The sequence below is a fragment of the Leguminivora glycinivorella genome, chromosome 15, assembly GCF_023078275.1.
Source record: "Leguminivora glycinivorella isolate SPB_JAAS2020 chromosome 15, LegGlyc_1.1, whole genome shotgun sequence".
Taxonomy (NCBI): Eukaryota; Metazoa; Arthropoda; class Insecta; order Lepidoptera; family Tortricidae; genus Leguminivora; species Leguminivora glycinivorella.
The window spans coordinates 3,723,084-3,742,364 of NC_062985.1; the positions used below are offsets into that span (position 1 = coordinate 3,723,084).

A 19,281-nucleotide genomic window follows, 5' to 3' on the forward strand; every position below is an offset into this window, starting at 1 on the left:
GTAAACCTTTTTCAAGGAAAATAAAATATTTTTCATTTTTTTTTTTTTTCATAGGTATTTGGTTCGTGTTGGTGTGGTGAAAAATTTTGTGTTTCACTCGGTGGCAAAGTTTGTTTAACCTTCGTGCCTTGAAACCCTCGCAACGCTCAAGATTTCACTTTTTGAACCACTCGCTACGCTCGCGGTTCAATATTGGAATCTTTCGCTTGCTCGGGTATCAATATGGGCACGTGCGGTTAAACAACTACTTTACCCTCTTGTAAAACAAATAACTATTTACGTAAAGGTTATTCACTACATTGTATATACGTACCGGCCAGTCTTGCAAGCGGTGTTGATGGCACGCTCAGCCTGGTTGAAACCTTCTGCAGAGCCGATGGCGATGCTCGACAGCGGTTTATTCAACTCCGTCGCCATATCGTCCACACGACCTGTACACAATTCATAGATTTATCTCGAAAATGCGCAAAAGTAAGTTAAAGTCACCCCTGCATGCTTCGAGCGCGGTAAATCAACAGAATGGAATTCTGTACACTATATCAGTATCACACGTGTGTATTCGCGACAAAAGCTATGCTGTAAAAATATATGGTCAGCTTTATACTACAGCTTCCTTACTGTTGCAGTTACAACTCCTTATAGAGGGTTGCGTTATCTAGAATTTTGTCGGGATGATACTTGCACGAAAGTAGATATAAAACTGCAAGTGCGTCAGTTGTCGAAATACATTGTTTTGTGCTTATTTGTACATACCGCTGGCATCGTATCCTGGCACGGAGCATAGCAGCGCGGGCGTGGTGGCATTAAGTTGGTGCTCGGTGATGGAGGCGAGGTCGAACTCCGTTTCAGCTTTAGCCATGAATCCAGCGCCTAGCACTGCCGCGACCAGTTGAGTGGCTGCTGCGATCACGCGGTCCGGGCGGAACGCCTACGGAAAAGAAAATACAACAGAAATGAGTTCAAGGCTATCCATTTTTTTTTTTTTTTTTTTTTTATTGATTAGGGAAACAAACAGCATACATAACTTCTTATAGTCTACAACGATATGTTAACACATTAGCCAAAACAGTTTCCACTGAAAGTTAGTACATACAATTTTGTTATCTTATTTATTTGGAGATCCAAAAGCTATGAAATTAAAGATAAAATACTATAGTAAAACAAAATTCACGTACATAATACCAAAGAGGATCGAGTATTATAGAGAGTTACTGTCAAAGTAAAATGTGTAATCACAGTGCATAGACAGCCATCTCTCGACACAGGCTTAAAACTTTTGAATCTCAGTTTTGGCAATTTGGCACATATTCTTAACATGATATGTGTTAAAATGTCAAATATTAATATTAGCGCCATCTATCCGAGCGTCCTCCAAAGGTGTATCGCCATCTAGGTCACCGTACCTTTTTCTGTATGGTTTTGAGGTACGTTTTTTCTTAGACTTTATCTGTCTATACGGAGTTACATATGTCTTTGATAATACATTACGACAGGTACTAAGGTTGTGCACTATCGCAACCACAAGTAAATAAAACTACAGTACATATCCTAATATAGGCAAAATGTGTTAAGCTATGTGCCTCGAGCCTGTAAGCTTTTTTGAACATTAGGGACATTCGTAGCCGTGAATGTTTGAGTGTACGTTCTACCCACGGACACAGCCGCGCGTCGACGGTCCCGGTAACGGTACCTGTATGAGCAGCAGGCGGTACATGGCGAGCGCGTGCGGCGGCGGCGGCGCGCTGGGGCTGGCGTCCCACAGCGTCGGCACGCACTGCTCCGGCGCCGCCTGCGCCAGCCACGCCGCCAGCTCGGGCAGCTCGCCCGCCTTCTCCAGCAGCCGACGGAACGCCACCAGCCTGTGGACACGCAATAGTATATTATATAACGGTAACGTTATGAAGGCTATAAAAGTTGAGTACCGCGGTTAGGCCACGAAGGCTTGCCGAGTGGCCTAAGTAAGGTACGAGACTTTTATAGCCTTCATAATGTTACGATTGTATACTATACTTTTTCTACGACAGCCACATACATACCTATTCGAGATTAATAAAATGGGTTAGTTACTTCATGTAATGAATGGGAATATTTGTGTGGATCGTCGTAGCATTGAGTATTCTGTCCACAATGTTGATGGCGAGAACTTGTTGCATAATTCTTCAAAATATGCCAACAACGCCGTTTCAGAGAAAGTTGAAACATTTTTTTGCAATTACTTATTTATATCTTTATTTATAACGATTTGTTATTAACTTATCTCATCTATAGCTTTATACGTAGATTAATCAAGTTAATGTAATTTATTGCAATTTCTATGTCAAAACAATCATAACATTTTTGGTACGCTTTATCTGACTTTTCATGTAACAAATTGTCAGTCACTTTGAGCGCCCATAGCCTTGATTTCTTCGGAAGTGCATTTTTCACCAGAATCACTCATAATTACTTATGTTTTTGCACAATAACGTCGAATTAAAACAAACTACACACCACCGAAATAGTTCAAATAGTTTCGTGATAAGTTTACAAATGTCAAACATACCATAGACAAGAGAAATAGAAAATAAGCCGGTTTTCAATTACGAAAAATGTGGTTGCGTTCAAGAATATTTAAATGTCGAATGTAAAATTATTGGATAAACTTATGATTTTTACCTTTGTTTTGCAATATTTAATATGTAAAACGCATTTAAGTTTATTTTTTCATCTTGATTTAAATTATGAACCTAAATATTATATTATTTATTAAAAGTTACTTATTACTGTAAATGAAAACATACCTAATAAATGGAAGTTGTGCTTTTAAAAAAAAATTAACAGAACTCCTATAATCATATGATTACTGCTAGCAGTAATCCTATGAACCTATAGACAAATAGACTTTCTCATCGTTACTCAAATGAACTTAATTTGGATACCGCTGACAATAATCTAATTGACAGATTTAAGTGCTGGAGTAGAAAAAAATATATAGAAGATCTGCAGTCACACCCGAATAAACTTAACACACTGATAGTGTTAAAAGTTACGATCGTACAGCACAAATCTACTTGCGACCTGCAAAATAACTATTTTTCACTAATACCGCACAAATGCCGGCACACATGGCGACCCTGCCAGTACATCGTTATATTGCAAAGGTGGCGCGCTATATCAATCAGACGGCTGATTTAAAGCGTCTCTTTGGCACTGGTTCCTTTCAAGATAATGCGGCACAATAGTTGAGCGATAAATAAAATCCATCTGTGATATGCGCGACTGCGCGTGCGCTAACCGCATAAAAAGCTTACTTAAACTGGCTTACCTAGAGCTAAGTCTTGCAGCGGCATCATGTTGATGCTGCGTGAGTGGCTCGAGCGGCGCGCAGTGTGACACGAAGCCCTCCTTGCCTCGCAGGAATGTAGCGAAGGGCTGGTCTAGAGTGTCTTCTGCTCCAGTTCCCTTCAGATGGATGCGGCAGAGTAGGAGAGCGAATGTGAGGCGGTCCGTGTGAAGCATGCCGCGGGCTACGCGCTCGTACACCACCTGGTAAAGACATTTTATTGGGAATGTAACCATTGATGTTGACTTTAGAGGAAGTAAGAAGAAAAACAGTGCGTAATTATTATTGTTGTCAAATGTTTAGCAGTCTAGTTGACTTTCGCGGCTAACTATGTAGATAAATAAGAGTGAAAAGTTACTTGATATTTGTGATGAGTGTGATGGTGCCATCTCGCGCCCGAGCGCTGTTCAAGGTCGGGTAATGTTTCGAGTAATGTGTGATGTACAGTGATCGGTTTTTTGGATTCGACATGGGGTGAACGACCTCAATCATTATGTTAGTATGGATATGCCCCGGGAATCCGGGCTTAATGTTGTTAGAAAAGGCAAAAAAATATGTACAATGTCCACAATGCTAAATGGTTTTATTGCTCAACCAAAAATATAAAGCAACAACATTAACATTATAAACTTAAACTAAAAATAGTACATAACGTAATAGGCCTGTAACGTAATGTTAGTAACATGCGATTTCATAACCACTATGAATCTCTCCAACAATTTAAAAATGTGAACTCTTTAGCTTTGATATTCTTACAATAAAATTTAGAAAAACAATTTAAATTTAATGTTCGGTTTGTATAAATATCATGATAGATGTAAGGTAATACTTTGTGGAGGTTCTAATATATTTTGCTTAATAGAGTGTAGAGATTAGGAAAAGAATAGAAGTTTTTGTCTCAACTGGTTGCCATGTAAGAGTAAAAAGTTCCTTAGAGATAATTTCGTTGTATCAATATTAACTTTTCTACTTGATATCCCGCGAGGGTGAATCCAAAAAACCGATCACTGGTGATGTAATATCTCAGTGTGATGTTACTTTCTTGGAAAAGTGATGTGATATGGCATTACGTTTTGAAGCACTGTTTCGCGCATGTCTATTGAAGATATCCAGGAACAACTTTTTTTTTTAATACCACGTCGGTGGCTAACAGGTATACGGCCCGCCTGATGGAAAGCGGTCACCGTAACCTATGAACGCCTGCAACTCAAGGGGTGTCACAACTTGTACTAGTACAGAAAGAGAACCTGTATACTTCATGATATACCAACCGTGAACAGCTCCTCAGTGATGATGCTGAGCCGGGCAGTATAGTCCGACACGCCGTTGAGCAGCGGACACACCAGTACAGAGCTGAAGATGTCCAGGAACATCTTCAACGAGTATTGGTACAGGAAGTGGACTTGGTTCAGCGACTCCATCGTGAAGTAGATGCTGCTGCATGCCTGGTAAAGTAAAAAACGTTTTAGAATTAGACTAATATAGAACACTAAATATGAATTTACACTTTGTGGAAGATTTATCACTTTTACACAAAGCAACAATTTCAATTCGTATACTCACTTGAGACAGAGGTAGGTACTGCTGGCTGACAGTCTCGATTTCAGCGATGACTTTGTCAGTTTCTTCAACCTGTAAAAGATATAAAAATATTACAATTAGTAAACTGTGCATAAATTGCTGACGATATTGACGACCAAGAAGAGTAAGATAACATTGTACTATTTGAGAGTTTTACCTGCTTCGCTTCTGTGGACACATACCTATTTTATGAATTTGCTTAAGATTTTCTCAAGTCTGGTTAATTTTGTCTTCGTTACAGTTTGATTGAATAGTCTCAAACAACTCAACACTTTACTGCTTTCTAAAATCACGACTATTCTGCTTTTAAACCATGAATGTTATTTACAAATTCTCAGTGTAACTTGCCTTTTGTCCGATGTCGTCGGCCTCTTTCTTGAGCGTCTCAAGCGTAGCGATGACAGAATCGTCGTCCAAAATCTTGCCCTTAGCGTCGTTGAGCGCTTGCAGGAGAGACTTCTCCAGCTGACGCAGACGTAGGTGGAATTCACCTGTGTAGTGTATTGTAAGTTTTAGTAACTTCTCCGACAGAATTATTTACAATAAAAGTCACTAGAAAAATATTCTACTAAGTACTGGTTTTTAAAATAGTTGTAGACGGATAACGAAATATCCCTAATCTCATCAAACTAATCAACGGGGATGGCACTTGGGTCATCTATCGTTGTCACTTACTGCAGTGACAAGCGTTTCTGTTGGCATACCTTGAAGTTTGAGCAGGTCGGAACGCTTAGTGTCAATGTCGGGACGTTCAGCCTTGAGCACGCGGTGCAGACACTGGGACTGCAGGGAGGAGCGAGTCACAGTGAAGTTGACGAATGTCACTCGCGAGCACATGTCTGGCGGGAACTCCACCGTTGGGTCCCTGTGATAAAAAACAAATGTAAGCAAGAGCAGAACAGGTTTCTATCGGGAAGTTGTGTGATGTGGAACGAATAGTGATTTCAGTGCAGTATAAGGTACACTGGCAGGGTCGCCATGTGGTGTAGAGTTTATGTACAGGTTATGAGTCTTTTGTTCATGTGTACAGTGTAAAAATAGTTTCTAATAATTCTAAGTAAAGTTTAAATCAAGAAGTTGTGTGAGGTGGAACGCAACGTGATGTCAGTGCAGTATAAGGAGCACTGGCAGGGCCGCCATGTGAGGTGAAGTGTTTATACACGAACAGCGCAGCATACGAATCTTGTTGTAATGTGTACAAACAACACGCCACAAAAATAGGTTAGTCAAGTTATACTATACTAGCTTTTCTGGTTAAAGACATTTATTAACTCAAAAGAAATAATTACATTTCACTTAATGAGTAACCCCCGAATAAGTTTCCCCGCAGCTTAGCTCGCGTTAGATTAGAAAGAGACAAAAAGTAGCCTATGTCACTCTTCATCCCTTCAACTATCTCCACTTAAAAAATCAGGTCAATTCGTCGTTCCGTTTTGCCGTGAAAGACGGACAAACAAACAGACACACACACTTTCCCATTTATAATATTAGTATGGATGTCAATGCTCTCAATGTTTCACTGGGACATTGTTACGTGAACAACTATAGTTAAAAGTGTAATGTAGAATGTGTATGTAAGATGCTAAGTGCGTCCCGTCTAAATTAAAGAGTGTAAATCTGGTATATGAAGAAGTTGCACAGTATATGTATACCTTGTGGAGAGGAAGATGACAAACGAGGGGCTGAGATCGATATCCTGGTCCCCAAGCGTGATGAGCACGCGACCGCCCGTGCGACGCAGCTCCCGGTTCAGCACCGGGTTCAAGATCGGGTCGTAATTCTCCACATCCTGGAAACAGAATACAAAACTTAATCGAAACTCATTCATTCATACACTACTTAAGACTTAGTTACCAAATTAACGACAGTAACAAACGTTGATACTACTATACGTTGATACGTATTATTATTAAATCATATAAGCCAAATGAGGTTTACCGCTGAACATAGTTCTTTTTCCGAGAGAGTTCCCTGTGTGAGCGAGCTGTCCAATTATGTCTGGACGGAGGATGAATGGAAAGTAAGCTGGCAATAACCTGAACAAAGAAAGCTAAAAATGACGACTTGGCGATATTTTTTCCTTGGAACTCACACATACACTATAACCCTTAACCCGATTGGTAAATAATTAAATATCGTGTCGTAAGTCAATACAAGCTTGTACAAGTAATGGGTTGCCGAACCGCAGCAATGACTCGAGGTTCTTGCGGAAGGAGTCGTCGATGGAGGACGACTTGGTGGTCTTGCGCTCTCGGAACTCTCGCACACACTGTATAAAGGATCATATAGTAATTCAATACTAACCTGCACAAGCAGTGGGTTGCCGAAACGCAGCGCCGACTCGAGGTTCTTGCGGAAGGAATCGTCAAGGAAAGACGTCTTTGTGATCTTGCGTTCTCTGAATTCGCGCATGATGAACTCCGTCGCTTGGCCTGACGGATCGATGATGAGTGGGTAACGGTTGAAGCGCTGTAATCAAATCATAATGTTTCACAATTTAAAAAAAACGTACATACAATACGTCAATAGCCATAGAAAATTATGAAATCAGTATAATGTAAATGAATGACTGACTGTTCATTAGGACTCGCAATAATCGTTTTCATTTCAGGATACGAAAAGAGCGGACACTGACGGTAAGACAAAAGTTCACCGCAGTCCCCTCTTTTGTTGTTCAGCGCCCTAAGTATCATCTGCATAGGTCTGCGGGGGTGAGTTATTTTCCTACTAATTTGACATAATATTTGACTCGTCTGACATTATATTAATATGAAAACAGCTCACCCCCGCCGACCTCTGGTCATCAATCATCACCTGTTGCTACAGATGTAACAATGTGAAATGTTTTACATATAAAATCGAGGATCTTTCAAACTGTTCCCAGTAATTTATTTTTCCCCTCACTAGCTCGGAAACACGTGTTTTGTCCTTTAATACCAGCGGGTAAAAACGCATTTTACCCACTAGTGGGTAAAGTAATTTGACCTTGAATAAAGTCAAATTAACTGCTTTAAAATTGAGAAAAGTAGGTGAATCTAGTAATAAAGATGATTTACCACCTGTGGAACTACTGGAAGCAGTGATAAACGCATTTTTTGCGTTGTAGTTTCCTCGCTATTGTGAGGGGAAAAGTTTTGTGTTACACTCGGGTGCAAATGTATTTTACTTCTCGTGTGTTAAAAAACTCGCAAGTTCAGGATTCAATTCTCGAACCACTCGCTTCGCTCGTGGTTATAGAATCCTTTCACTTGCTCGTTTTTCAATTCCACACTCGGCGTTAAAATACAACTTTGCCCCCTTGTATAACAAATAACTATTAGAAAATTCGAAAGTGTCAGTCTACCTTCAGCATGATGGCGTTTTCGACACACAGCTCGTCCGTGGGCAGAGCGTTGGCCTGCCAGCGCAGGCGCTCGTCAGGGTTGCTGAGATATTCGGTGCGAGCGATGTCCGCGCGGTACTTGATGTTCGCCGCGGCGAGGTGGGCGGTCCATGTTGAGAACAGATTTTGACGGTACTGTGGACAAGTGAGTTAAGATTACGCGTTAAGATTTAGATAAAACCTTAGAATGTTGTAAGACTTAACAACAGACTCAAAAACGTAGATAATATGAGACGTTGGCAGCTACATGATAGATTCGTTTCGGGGCCGTTGAGTCCTCAAGTAATATAGGCTAGTTTCCTATACTTTACTAACTAAAATATTTTATGCAGTGCACGAAATAAAGAACCACATAATTAGAAGAAAAATATGGACAGTAGTTAAGTTTAAACATAATTTATATTTAATAAGTCAAATAGAAAGATATAAAGTAAATGAATTGTCCGTGACGTCACTCCTCAGTATTTCATAGTAATTCCATATTAGCAAATCGTTTTGACAGTTCTCAAAAATAAGCTCATTTGACTAGTAGGAATCTAGCTTATTCTATAAAATAGTCCATTTAAGAGTCCTATCTACGTGTAAGCCATTACGTGTTCTCATCTAAACGGAGTGTTATAGAAAGGTCGAATTCTACTATTCATCGTGCTACTTACATGTTGATCGAAGTAACCGCCATAAGCGATAAAGGCAGCGGAGAGTAGTACGTCTCCTACAATGGTGCTCATTTGTGAGCGGAACGTTTCGGAGCTCGCCTCCCAGCGCTCGCGCTCAATTACGAGACTCTTCAGGAGGGCGATAGATCTGTCGACCTGCAAGTATAGCAACATTATTAATAAAAGCTTTGATAGATATAAGAGGAAGACACGTAATACAAAACATATTTGACGCGATGCACTTTTTCAACCCGGCGATCAGCTCGCGATACTTAGTCTGCGTTTGCTCTTCCACCTAATAAACCATATTACGTTGCGATAACGTTTAAATGATGGTATATAGTTACATACCTTGGCCTGCACGTTCTCAAGATCAGTCTTGATAGCCTGCGCCTGACTAATGAGCTGAGCATATTCTTCCTTATAGCTCGCGATAGACTTCTCCAGTTGTGCGATCAGCTCACGCACTTCGTCGCCCGCCGTCACGTTAGTTTGAGCTTGCTCTTCGAGAGCGCGGAGTTCATTACGGAGTGGCTCCACGCGTTTCAACATGTCCGCGTATTCGATCTGTACAGAAACAGGCATTAATCAATTTATTGGAGACAAGTGTAGATAAAGGTGATTTTAGGGGTCATTTAAGATCGTAATAAACATTTTTATGTTTTCAACTCAATGTTTGGCACCTTGCGGCCCAAATTATGTCTTTCTGGAGTACCAAAAATAGCATTCGGACACATCAACTTAAAACATGACGCTGATATTTTTTGACCCTTTAAAATAACATTGTTTTTCATTTTAGCTGGCACAATAATTTTATATTTCATACCTGAGCGATAGCCCATTTGACCATAGGCCCGCAAGCCATACTGGCCCGGTTGACCTTCTCGAAGTTGTAGTCCGGGTTGCTCAAGTACCTGGTCCTCATCTTCTCGCGCACATCGTCACTGGCCACACAAATAGGTGATTAATACTTAGAATAACAACGAGTGTACACTGTACATAATGCCAACCCGTTTTTAGTGTACGACCGGTGTGGACGATCGTAGGGGCAGTGCGTGTGATCTTCATATATTATTATGTATTGTATACTGAATATCAACTTATTTCAGGCATAGGGACCAGTAAATTAAAAACCCGACGGGGCCGCAACTGCACAAATAAATACATTTTGTCGCGAGACAAATCGTCACTACTTTTAAAAAATCTCGTATCTCACGCTGTTCCTCAAAGTTAAAACGCAGTAAGTCTATATGCATTCCATACATACTTACTACAATTCTCTTTTCATTGACAGACGAAGATACAACTTTTTTTTAAAGTAGTGACGAAATACTATTTATTTCTAAGGACGGGTATTGAGACGAATATAAACATGCGCGGCTCGTGCTTCCTGTACTTATAATATATATAATTAGTAAAAAATTCAATAACATAATGTATGACATTGCAATGCCCTGCCAGGGCCCATATGACTCTGAATGTACCTAGTTGTTAAGATCTGTACTACACTATGGTTGCAATAAATAAATGACTAAATGACTTACATTAGCCCACCAATTTTAGTATTAGACAAATACATATAGGTATGCTAACGCCCAAGACTACAGTATAACTTTCCGCGGCCCGTCACGTCTAACGCTCCGCTTAACGTTCGCCACTCAAACCGTACACTAAGCCCGTCAAATACTTACTAAAACGATAAAAATAAACCCCTCATGCTTTTCATACAAATGAAAAAATGTGTGTTGTCGTATGAAACAAAAATAATCACTTACCCACACAGCAAATAAAACTAAAATGGATTGAATTTGTGCTTATGTTCAAGTGGATTCGCGGTGTTTTAGCTACAGTTTTCTATCGAGCTAATTTTAATTTTGTAACCGTTTAGGTCAATATATCTAAATATCCTCATACTTTATTTACCCAACAGATAATTCAATTAAAAATACCACGAATCTTCTTGAATATAACTTTGGACATGGTCAAAAACTCAAAGGTAGAATTAGCAAAAATATACCAAACAAAACAAAAAACAATCGAGCAATCGAGTCATGACCGATTGCCCGAAAAAAATGCCGGAAAAAACGGATATTTAATGGAGACGAACACAATTTATTTATTGGCAAATACATGCAACCCGGAGATGAAAATCTGGCAAATATTACAGGTTATTTATCATCAAAAAAGGTCATTAGTTTCACTTTTACTCTACCGCAATCAACTAGATAGATTAATTGCGAAAAATCTAAATTGTTTAACACACTATCTATCGTTATAGGTTAATAGCCATCACCACAACACTTAATGTTACAGAGGAAAACAGAACAATGTGCAAAAGCATGCTCCAAGCACTCAAACCAAACAGTGCATTCTAAAGAGTCACCAAACGCCCGGACTTACCGCAACTAAATAAAATGGGGTTAAAAACTACTAACAATTTATTCTAGAGGACCCTAAAAGAGTCATGTTCATTTGACAAAATGTATGCATTATAGTATTCCATCGCATTCTCTCGGCAAGGTTCGTTCGTGCTACTTCAGTCAACATCGGTACTTCTTGTATTGAGACTGGTTGAAAGCGCACGACAACAAGGTAAAAAAATTATACAATACTCTGTACTCAGAATAAAAGTGGTCGAATCGACTTTTATAATCTGAAATTAGAAACTTCTACGTCTTCACCTGTCAACGAACATAGCCTCTTCAGCGCCGAGCTTAGTTTTTAACCTCATTAGCGTAACGGGTTTAAGCGGTGCTCACGTTATGTCCTCAGTAGAGAAGTTGGAGACGATGCTGTTGATGAAGTTCTCGCGCATAATCACTGCTCGGATGGCCTTCCAATCAGTCGCGTTCTCGCCCAGGAGCAGGCAAATAGACTCTAGGGCCACCTTCACGATCGCCGGCGGGTTGCCCATAGACCGCACTTCCACCAAGTGCTGCTTCTTTATCGACTTGACAGCTGTTTCCGTCCAGCCACCAGCACGAAGCGAGAGCGAGAGATTAAAAAAAAAGAGAGAAACAAAAAGGCATTTAGCTTTGTGATACATGCGGCTGGCGTTATTATTTAAACTTATTTAAATCTTAAAATAAACAAGATTAAAAAATAATGTTAAAAACGATTGTTAATTTTGTTCATGACGATGCTTAGCTGAGTTAGTCACAGACGAGTTTTGACGATTATTAGTGGTAGATGCCTTTCGTTACACAATATTAATGTCGATTGATAATATTAATAACAACAGTCACATATGCAAGCAAGCTTAGCTTATTTACAAAATAAACTTACGACAATGTTCATTCATCATAACAATAACGACTTATAAAAGATAAAACTAATATTAAAATACGAGTACAATGCAATGCTTAGATGTAGAGTTATCTAAGTAACAACTTCTGTAAAATAACTTAGTGTTGAAATACAAATCATTCCATGTACAATGTGTTTGCCAATAAATGTAACTTAAATTTAACTACGTAATATGTAATCATTACTCCAAATAAATTAATTTGTTCAGACGAGTCGGAAAAAAAAGTACTAAAAATAACTCAACCATCATCATGCTGTAATTTTAATACCTACTAATCTAGAACAATCATGCTTTAGTTGCAATACTAATCCTTTTAGTTGCAACTCTAGCTGCTAATGCTGATAATGCAGTGTTTAGAACATTTAAAACATAAATTTAAAATATTATGAAACTCAAATTATTCGAATATCGATCATATTTATATTTCCAATGTCGAATTCCGATATAACTTGTATTAGATTTCCGTCTCGCCTAAAACAAACCTACACAAGGAAGAAAAATACTTGCACAAACGTTCATTATTCATTATCAATAAAAATCTATGATATCCAGTCTTAGTCCGATATATGGCATAATTGAGATAAGAGCATTTTTCTCAAACATGGTATGAAATATTGATGTTATGTGCCTTATAATTGGCAGCGAAGTATGACGTTGCAGGTGCGGCTAGGACGATTGATAGATAATGGAATTTCATACAAACCTTGCAGGCCAAGGCCGGCAAAGTCTTCTTTTTTAATTTCCAAACACAGATAATTGTGACATAACATCCAGGTATTTAGCCAATTAAAGAAAAACTATAAGGGGCTTTATAGACGTGCCGACTGCAACTGGTACGGGCCCTAGACAATATTTGATTTTGGGGTGCGTTTTCATACAAAAAAAAAATTTTTCGTTTTTTTTTTATTTTTTTTTTATTTTTTGTTTTTTTATAGGCGTATACGGGTTATTACAAGGGAACGAAAATTTGATTATTTTTGCGCTACGACGCACCGTTTAGGAGATATAGCCATCCAAAGTTACTATTTTCAGTAGACTTTATTTATTTCATACCATGTTTGAGAAAAGCACTATAATACATACCTCGGCGGGAAATGGGGTTGCCCGCCTCAAACCTATCCGTCTATATGTCTTCGGCCGGCAACCCCATTTGTCCCGGCCTCTGTAGTAATGTACTATTACTACAAGAACTTTTTTGAAGTTTAATTGTGACACGCGATGCCAACTACGACCACGGGAAATGACGTTTATGTGTATGTTAATGAACGTTATTAGCCATGTATCCATAGAAAACTTATATTGCTCGCAACTGATATTTAGAGTGGCTGCCCCGTTATTGTGGCCGTACTCATTGACAGAGGATAAAATATCATTCGATTTGTGACTTTTACACTGTAGTGTGTGTACCACGCCTTGTGTGGGACACGTGCATAGCACACGAGGCCGCACTGGCAGGGTCGCCATACGATATGTAGAGTAAATAACAACTACGGATGGAGTATACGTTTATTTTGTCTTAAATAACTTCATTATGATCTTGTTATACTCCATCGACGCGTCCATGTCATTTATGCTACACATCGCATGGCGACCCTGCTAGTACGGCCTCGTGCTGTGCTATGCACGTGTGCGGGTAAGGCGTGGTAAACATACTACAACCCGACGCGTATTACCAATTTCATCCAGGCAGTAACTCTAACGAGTTGCGGGCAAGAAAATGAAGTGTAAATGCACACTAACGTAATATTCTCAGTCTCGAAGTTAACAATGGTCGATATGAAGTTATCCTTCATCACAGCAGACCGGATCGCCTTCCATGTGTCTCCCTTCTCTCCCAGGAGCGTGCAGATAGACTCGAGCGCCATCTTGACGACCGACGGCGGGTTGGCCATGGAACGGACTTCGACGAGTTGTTGTTTCTTGATGGATCGCACGGCTGTGGCGTGTTTAATACTATGTTTTACGTTTAAGTTTACAATATTGAAGCTGTTTTCCTTTTAATTTCCAAAATATTTCCCTTCTAATGAGTTAATGACACGTGCAATTGTCATTCATCGTTATTATTACAATTTTTTGATTTATTGCTTACCGCCTAGTGATATATTTTGTAATTCCTTATTGACGATAGCTTCGATATTGTAACTTGATTAAATTTACTGTAGCACTCCTTGTAAAAGATACGACCGATTTTTATAAGTGGCATCTGAGTAGAATCGTATTTTGTAATACTATCCATAACAAAAGTTTAAGCCAGTTGCATCAAACGAATTTTAAGTAGATATGATTAAATAGAATTAGAAATATTTCTGAGGATACAACTATAGTTACAGAAGTTTTGATACAACTGGCTCTTTGAGGCATCGTCTTTTATTGTGACTGTTCTAACTACTGATCCATTGATGTTAAGCTAATCGTCAAACGTGAACATGTTACCACTGATACACTTTTAAGTAGTCTATTAGCCATGTACTATGAAATCTATACTACTATGAAAATCTGGGACTTATGCAATGAAACTTTACAAGTCTACAAGATATTTCTCTAATAAAATTGCAAGCGAATCCATATAGTTCCGAGTATTATTTCCGAACATAATATGTTAGTCTAAATAACTGTTACCGTTTCTAGCTGTACAAGAAGCAACACTGCTGGCCTGAGCAAAGCCGCAACTGCTATAGCTTCGGCAACGAAACGCTTCTTGATTCATCACTCACAGACGCGTTTCGATCGCTCCCATTTGTCTACCGGCCCTGGATATTTTTCATTATATGCAAAAATAGTGTCAAAATGTCCCAGCATTTGTCATATTAAAAACAAAATCTGTTATTCCCCATAAAAGTAAACTGCACACTTGTAAAGTTCCACAGAATAGCCCCCTTTAGCGTAAAACTGTGTCTAAACAGTAGGAAAGAGAAGGCAGTAGAAATGAAGCAAAGAACCAAACCGTTTTGCGCCTCGATGACGGCGGGCTCGACCTGCGCCAGGTCGGCCATGACGTCGCGGCGTTTCGCTTCGATCTCCTTGGTTTGCTTCTCTAGAGCGACCTGGTTGAGACAAGATGGTAGGTAGAGATAAATATAACCTCCTCGGCTCCTTACACAAGAAATTTTTAATCAATGAACTACACCCGGCGGCGGCGGACCCTGGCGGATGCTAGGTTGAAGAATGAACTACAAAATAAGGTCTAAAGAATATATTTTTTCGGTCGACAAAAGATTAACCAGTCCGTTCTCATCAAAAGGCAACAATGATAGGTTACCACTGCTACCGATGTAGGTAGGCACCAAGCACATAGTGTATTGACATGCCAGAAAAAGTCTTAAAAAACCCTATAAATGTACCTACGTAATTTTACAGTGACAACAGACGGTCATCAATTCATCATTGTATTCAGAATTCAGAGGAGGCAGTCTACAGCCTACATCGGTGTGATGGCTGTATATGCCTTGACTCCAGGCGGGCACAGGGCGGGCCAGGGCCCTAACGCACTAACAAATAGTGCGATAGGGACGGCCTGATGTTTTATCATTTATCGCGCGACCATACTTGCCTGCCTGGAACCACCACTGGCGTGATAAAATATCAGTTTGCTTTCTTATTGAAAATGACTCGCATAAATTGAAGTATGTATGACTTCAGGAGGTTATAGTAGTTCACTGACCTGAATTTCCTGGCTCTCGACTTTCTTTTTCTCGGCTTCTTGTTGGTCCTTAACCATTTGCCGCAGCTTGGCGTTGGCGGCTTCGTTCTTTTGTTGTAATTCCTAAATAAGAAATAAAACGTTAGGTAAGAGTATTAGCGCAAGTCAAGTCATAGGTCGGAACCTTAGACATGCATTAGTCACCTCAAAGTCAAAGACTTGAAAACAAAAGGTGATCAGTTTGTGGTCTATTAAATTGGTGAAGCAAGAAGATCCGAAGAATAGCGTAATATTTTCTAAATTCTTGCTTGAGTTAAGTTCCATTTTACTGTAGTTGCATTAATCCTAGCACTGGAGTTGCTCAACAGTATCCCGCCCGCGAGATAGACTACCCAACCCACTTCAGTTAAAACAGTGAAAGGTGGTGCAGCTATCTCACGGGAGAGACACTCGATGGAATCAGGCGTTACTTTGCGGAAATCCATGTTGATCAAAACTAGAAGATTAGATTAGATATATCCAAACTTAATATTATAAATGGGAAAGTGTGTGTCTGTTTGCTTGTCCGACTTTTACGGCAAAACGGAGCGATGAATTTACGTGATTTTTTAAGTGGAGATAGTTGAAGGGATGGTGACATAGGCCACTTTTTGTCTCTTTCTAACGCGAGCGAAGCCGCGGGCAAAAGCTAGTATTATATATATGTTAGCCCTGCACATACACGGTGAAAGAAAAAGGACCGTTTAAACTTTGCATAGTGACTTTTGAGGTCAAAATGAACAATTTTATTATGGGACCAATGCTGAAATCGCAATAAAAAAATTGGCTGTTTCATACATTCCGACTGTCTTAATGCCGCTTATTTCTACGGAACAGCCAATTTTTTTTTCGCGATTTCATCATTGGTCCCATAGTAAAAGTTTTTCATTATGATCTCAAAAGTCACTATACAAAGACCGTTTAGGTCCTTTTTATTTCACCCTGTATAACAACAGTTTATAACTGAATAGAAAATCATCTAGTAACATAACATACCTGCGACTTGACAGCTAGACTCTTCTGCATTTCTTCGACCTGTTCCACGGTTTCTGCAATTTTGCCGAGACCCACGTTCAGATGGAGCTGCTGCTCTTCCAAGTCCGCTCGTTTTTCGGCGTACAATTTCACCATTTGTTGGATGAAGTCGAGGTAATGTCTGTAAACAATAGTTTGCTAAATTGCTGGTAGTTTATAATTTGGATTTGCCGTTGGATCATGTGGTAGTTAGCTTTTGTCTTCAAAAAACCCAAATAATAAGGACGTATTGAGATGGACCACTTAATGAAGTTTAGGTGAGAGGGTAAACAGTGTAATTTCTGCGGAATTATTGTATGTATAGTGAGAAAAGCATTGTCGCTTCAATCATTTATATCGAAGCTCACGGAATGCAGTTTATGTCGTAGACGGGTACCAGACTGCCTTCAGTACTTATACAACTCTGTAAGGTGTAATGTCTTAGACCTGAAATACTAATTAAGAGTCGGTTGCACCAAACTGTCTGTTACCAAATTTAGCATTCACATTTTTTTTTAATGATAATGTCCAATGACTTCTGGTGCGTGACGTTGACGTGTCTGTTGAAATGAATAATAGTCCATGGGCCAGCTGGTCCAATTTTGCCAAACGGTATAATTTGGGGGTACTAAGTTTCCTTTTTTTACAGCAGTTAGGTAGGCTTATAGGGATGTTAAAAAACCATGATTGCCATCTCAAAATGGTAGCTAAACAAAATGGCCGCCAATCCAAGATGGCGGATATTGAGTTTTAGAAAATCGACCATAACTCCAGAAGTATCGGACCGATTTCATTTTTATTTTTTTTAAACGAAAGCTCTTTTTGTGTACTCAAATACTTGTCATATTCATTGTTTCGGTAAATTCAACCATTAGTTAGTAATTAACGAAAAATATTAAAAAAATATCTTTATTTCTTAGACTTTTTGTCAAAAATCATGTTTCTACAAAATATCTTGCATATTCTAATAAATATTTAAATGCAGAAAAATAGTTCCATTAATCACCTTTAATTTGATGTATAAAAGATACAGATTTAATTTAAAAAAAAACACGTGGAGGCTTAAATTTAATTCTGACTTCGTTGAAATTCACCGTTGTGCATACAGTACTAAAAGCTTCAGGTCAAAGTTTTAGATTGCTAATACGCTGTTTTTAGTATAATTCTGCAATTGTACTTACAATTAAGAGAAGAACTGAACATGATAGTATCCGACATCCATTAGCTTTAATAATATAATATAATAAGTCATAGGTAAACTACAGTTTTAGATATTTAATTATTTGAATAAAATTTCCTTATTGATTCAGGGCCAACCAACCGAGATAATACAAAATAAATAAACTAGACACAGTGAGTATGAGATTCTATCTCAACACATTAACCTTTTGACCGCCATGGACGGATATAGCTGTCGCTGGAAATGATTCCTAAGGACGCCAACGATAACCATCAGTTTTGCCAATGTAATTGGGACCCATGCGAGCCTTTTTAACGCCTAATTTTGCTCAAATAATCGCGATCCACGTCTGGTGCCCGGGCCACGACTTGTCATATCTTTTTCACTGCAGAAACTCTGATCCGTGTTCGAGAAAACTTATATTTAGTTAAAATAATCCTTGCATACACGAGGTGAATAACACACCCCAAATGACAAATAGTCTTGAGATATGCACTATAATGCATTAATGAGGCATATCTATGAAGTATCCGACTACTAAACGACCTGATATAGGTACCTACCGAATAAACCTTAATTTACGCACAAAAATATAGTACTTATCACCGCGAATGTAGATTGTAGAGCCAATATCACTAATAATCACCTTCAAGACAATCACAGGTAACAGATTAATTTTCTCCTAATTTTTCGAACTTTTATAGCAGGTTTTCTTGAGCTAGGCTTCCACGACTTACGTGCCCGGGCCCGGCCCAAGCCCATTTTAGAGTAGCAATCCGACCTCTATAACTCTGATCCGTCGCCACATCATCTCGTTTCGTTTCCATCGTAGAAAGACATACCGAACGTGTTGTGCTCTATATGCAACTTTTAGCCTCTTCATTTGTACATTGCTAGTGTCCAACGTCTCGCAAGCTTATGTCACGGTGTGAAGTACACACTGATCAAACATGTTGGTCTTCAGTGTCTGGTATTCTGGCCCTTAAATACGTCCTTCAGCCTACAAAAGACATCCAAGTCCTCTGTGTGATCTCCGCCGGCAGCAAGGCCGATCCAAGTCTCTGTATTGTGTTATAGTTCGACACAACTCGACGTTTTGTGTCTATTTTGCGTGATGTAGGGGATTTAGCTAGTCCTACTAGCTCATCTCCTCGAGAAAT

The 19,281-nt window shown here is 39.2% G+C and overlaps 1 protein-coding gene across 1 annotated transcript in view; it reads right to left on the reverse strand.

Annotated features, from left to right (window-relative positions):
* Positions 1–19,281, reverse strand: part of LOC125234170 (dynein heavy chain, cytoplasmic) — a 108,132-nt gene that overhangs the window by 8,829 nt on the left and 80,022 nt on the right. The window contains exons 63-81 of the mRNA XM_048140374.1: positions 17,310–17,365; positions 16,924–17,083; positions 15,910–16,011; positions 15,193–15,292; positions 11,701–11,899; positions 9,768–9,885; positions 9,293–9,508; positions 8,942–9,097; positions 8,247–8,420; positions 7,208–7,372; positions 6,556–6,692; positions 5,608–5,768; positions 5,252–5,394; positions 4,886–4,954; positions 4,594–4,767; positions 3,305–3,525; positions 1,691–1,859; positions 754–928; positions 314–431 (exon numbers count right to left, since the gene is read on the reverse strand). Coding sequence (XP_047996331.1) covers positions 314–431; positions 754–928; positions 1,691–1,859; positions 3,305–3,525; positions 4,594–4,767; positions 4,886–4,954; positions 5,252–5,394; positions 5,608–5,768; positions 6,556–6,692; positions 7,208–7,372; positions 8,247–8,420; positions 8,942–9,097; positions 9,293–9,508; positions 9,768–9,885; positions 11,701–11,899; positions 15,193–15,292; positions 15,910–16,011; positions 16,924–17,083; positions 17,310–17,365 — 2,813 coding nt within the window. The remainder of the gene's footprint in view (positions 1–313; positions 432–753; positions 929–1,690; positions 1,860–3,304; positions 3,526–4,593; positions 4,768–4,885; positions 4,955–5,251; positions 5,395–5,607; positions 5,769–6,555; positions 6,693–7,207; positions 7,373–8,246; positions 8,421–8,941; positions 9,098–9,292; positions 9,509–9,767; positions 9,886–11,700; positions 11,900–15,192; positions 15,293–15,909; positions 16,012–16,923; positions 17,084–17,309; positions 17,366–19,281) is intronic.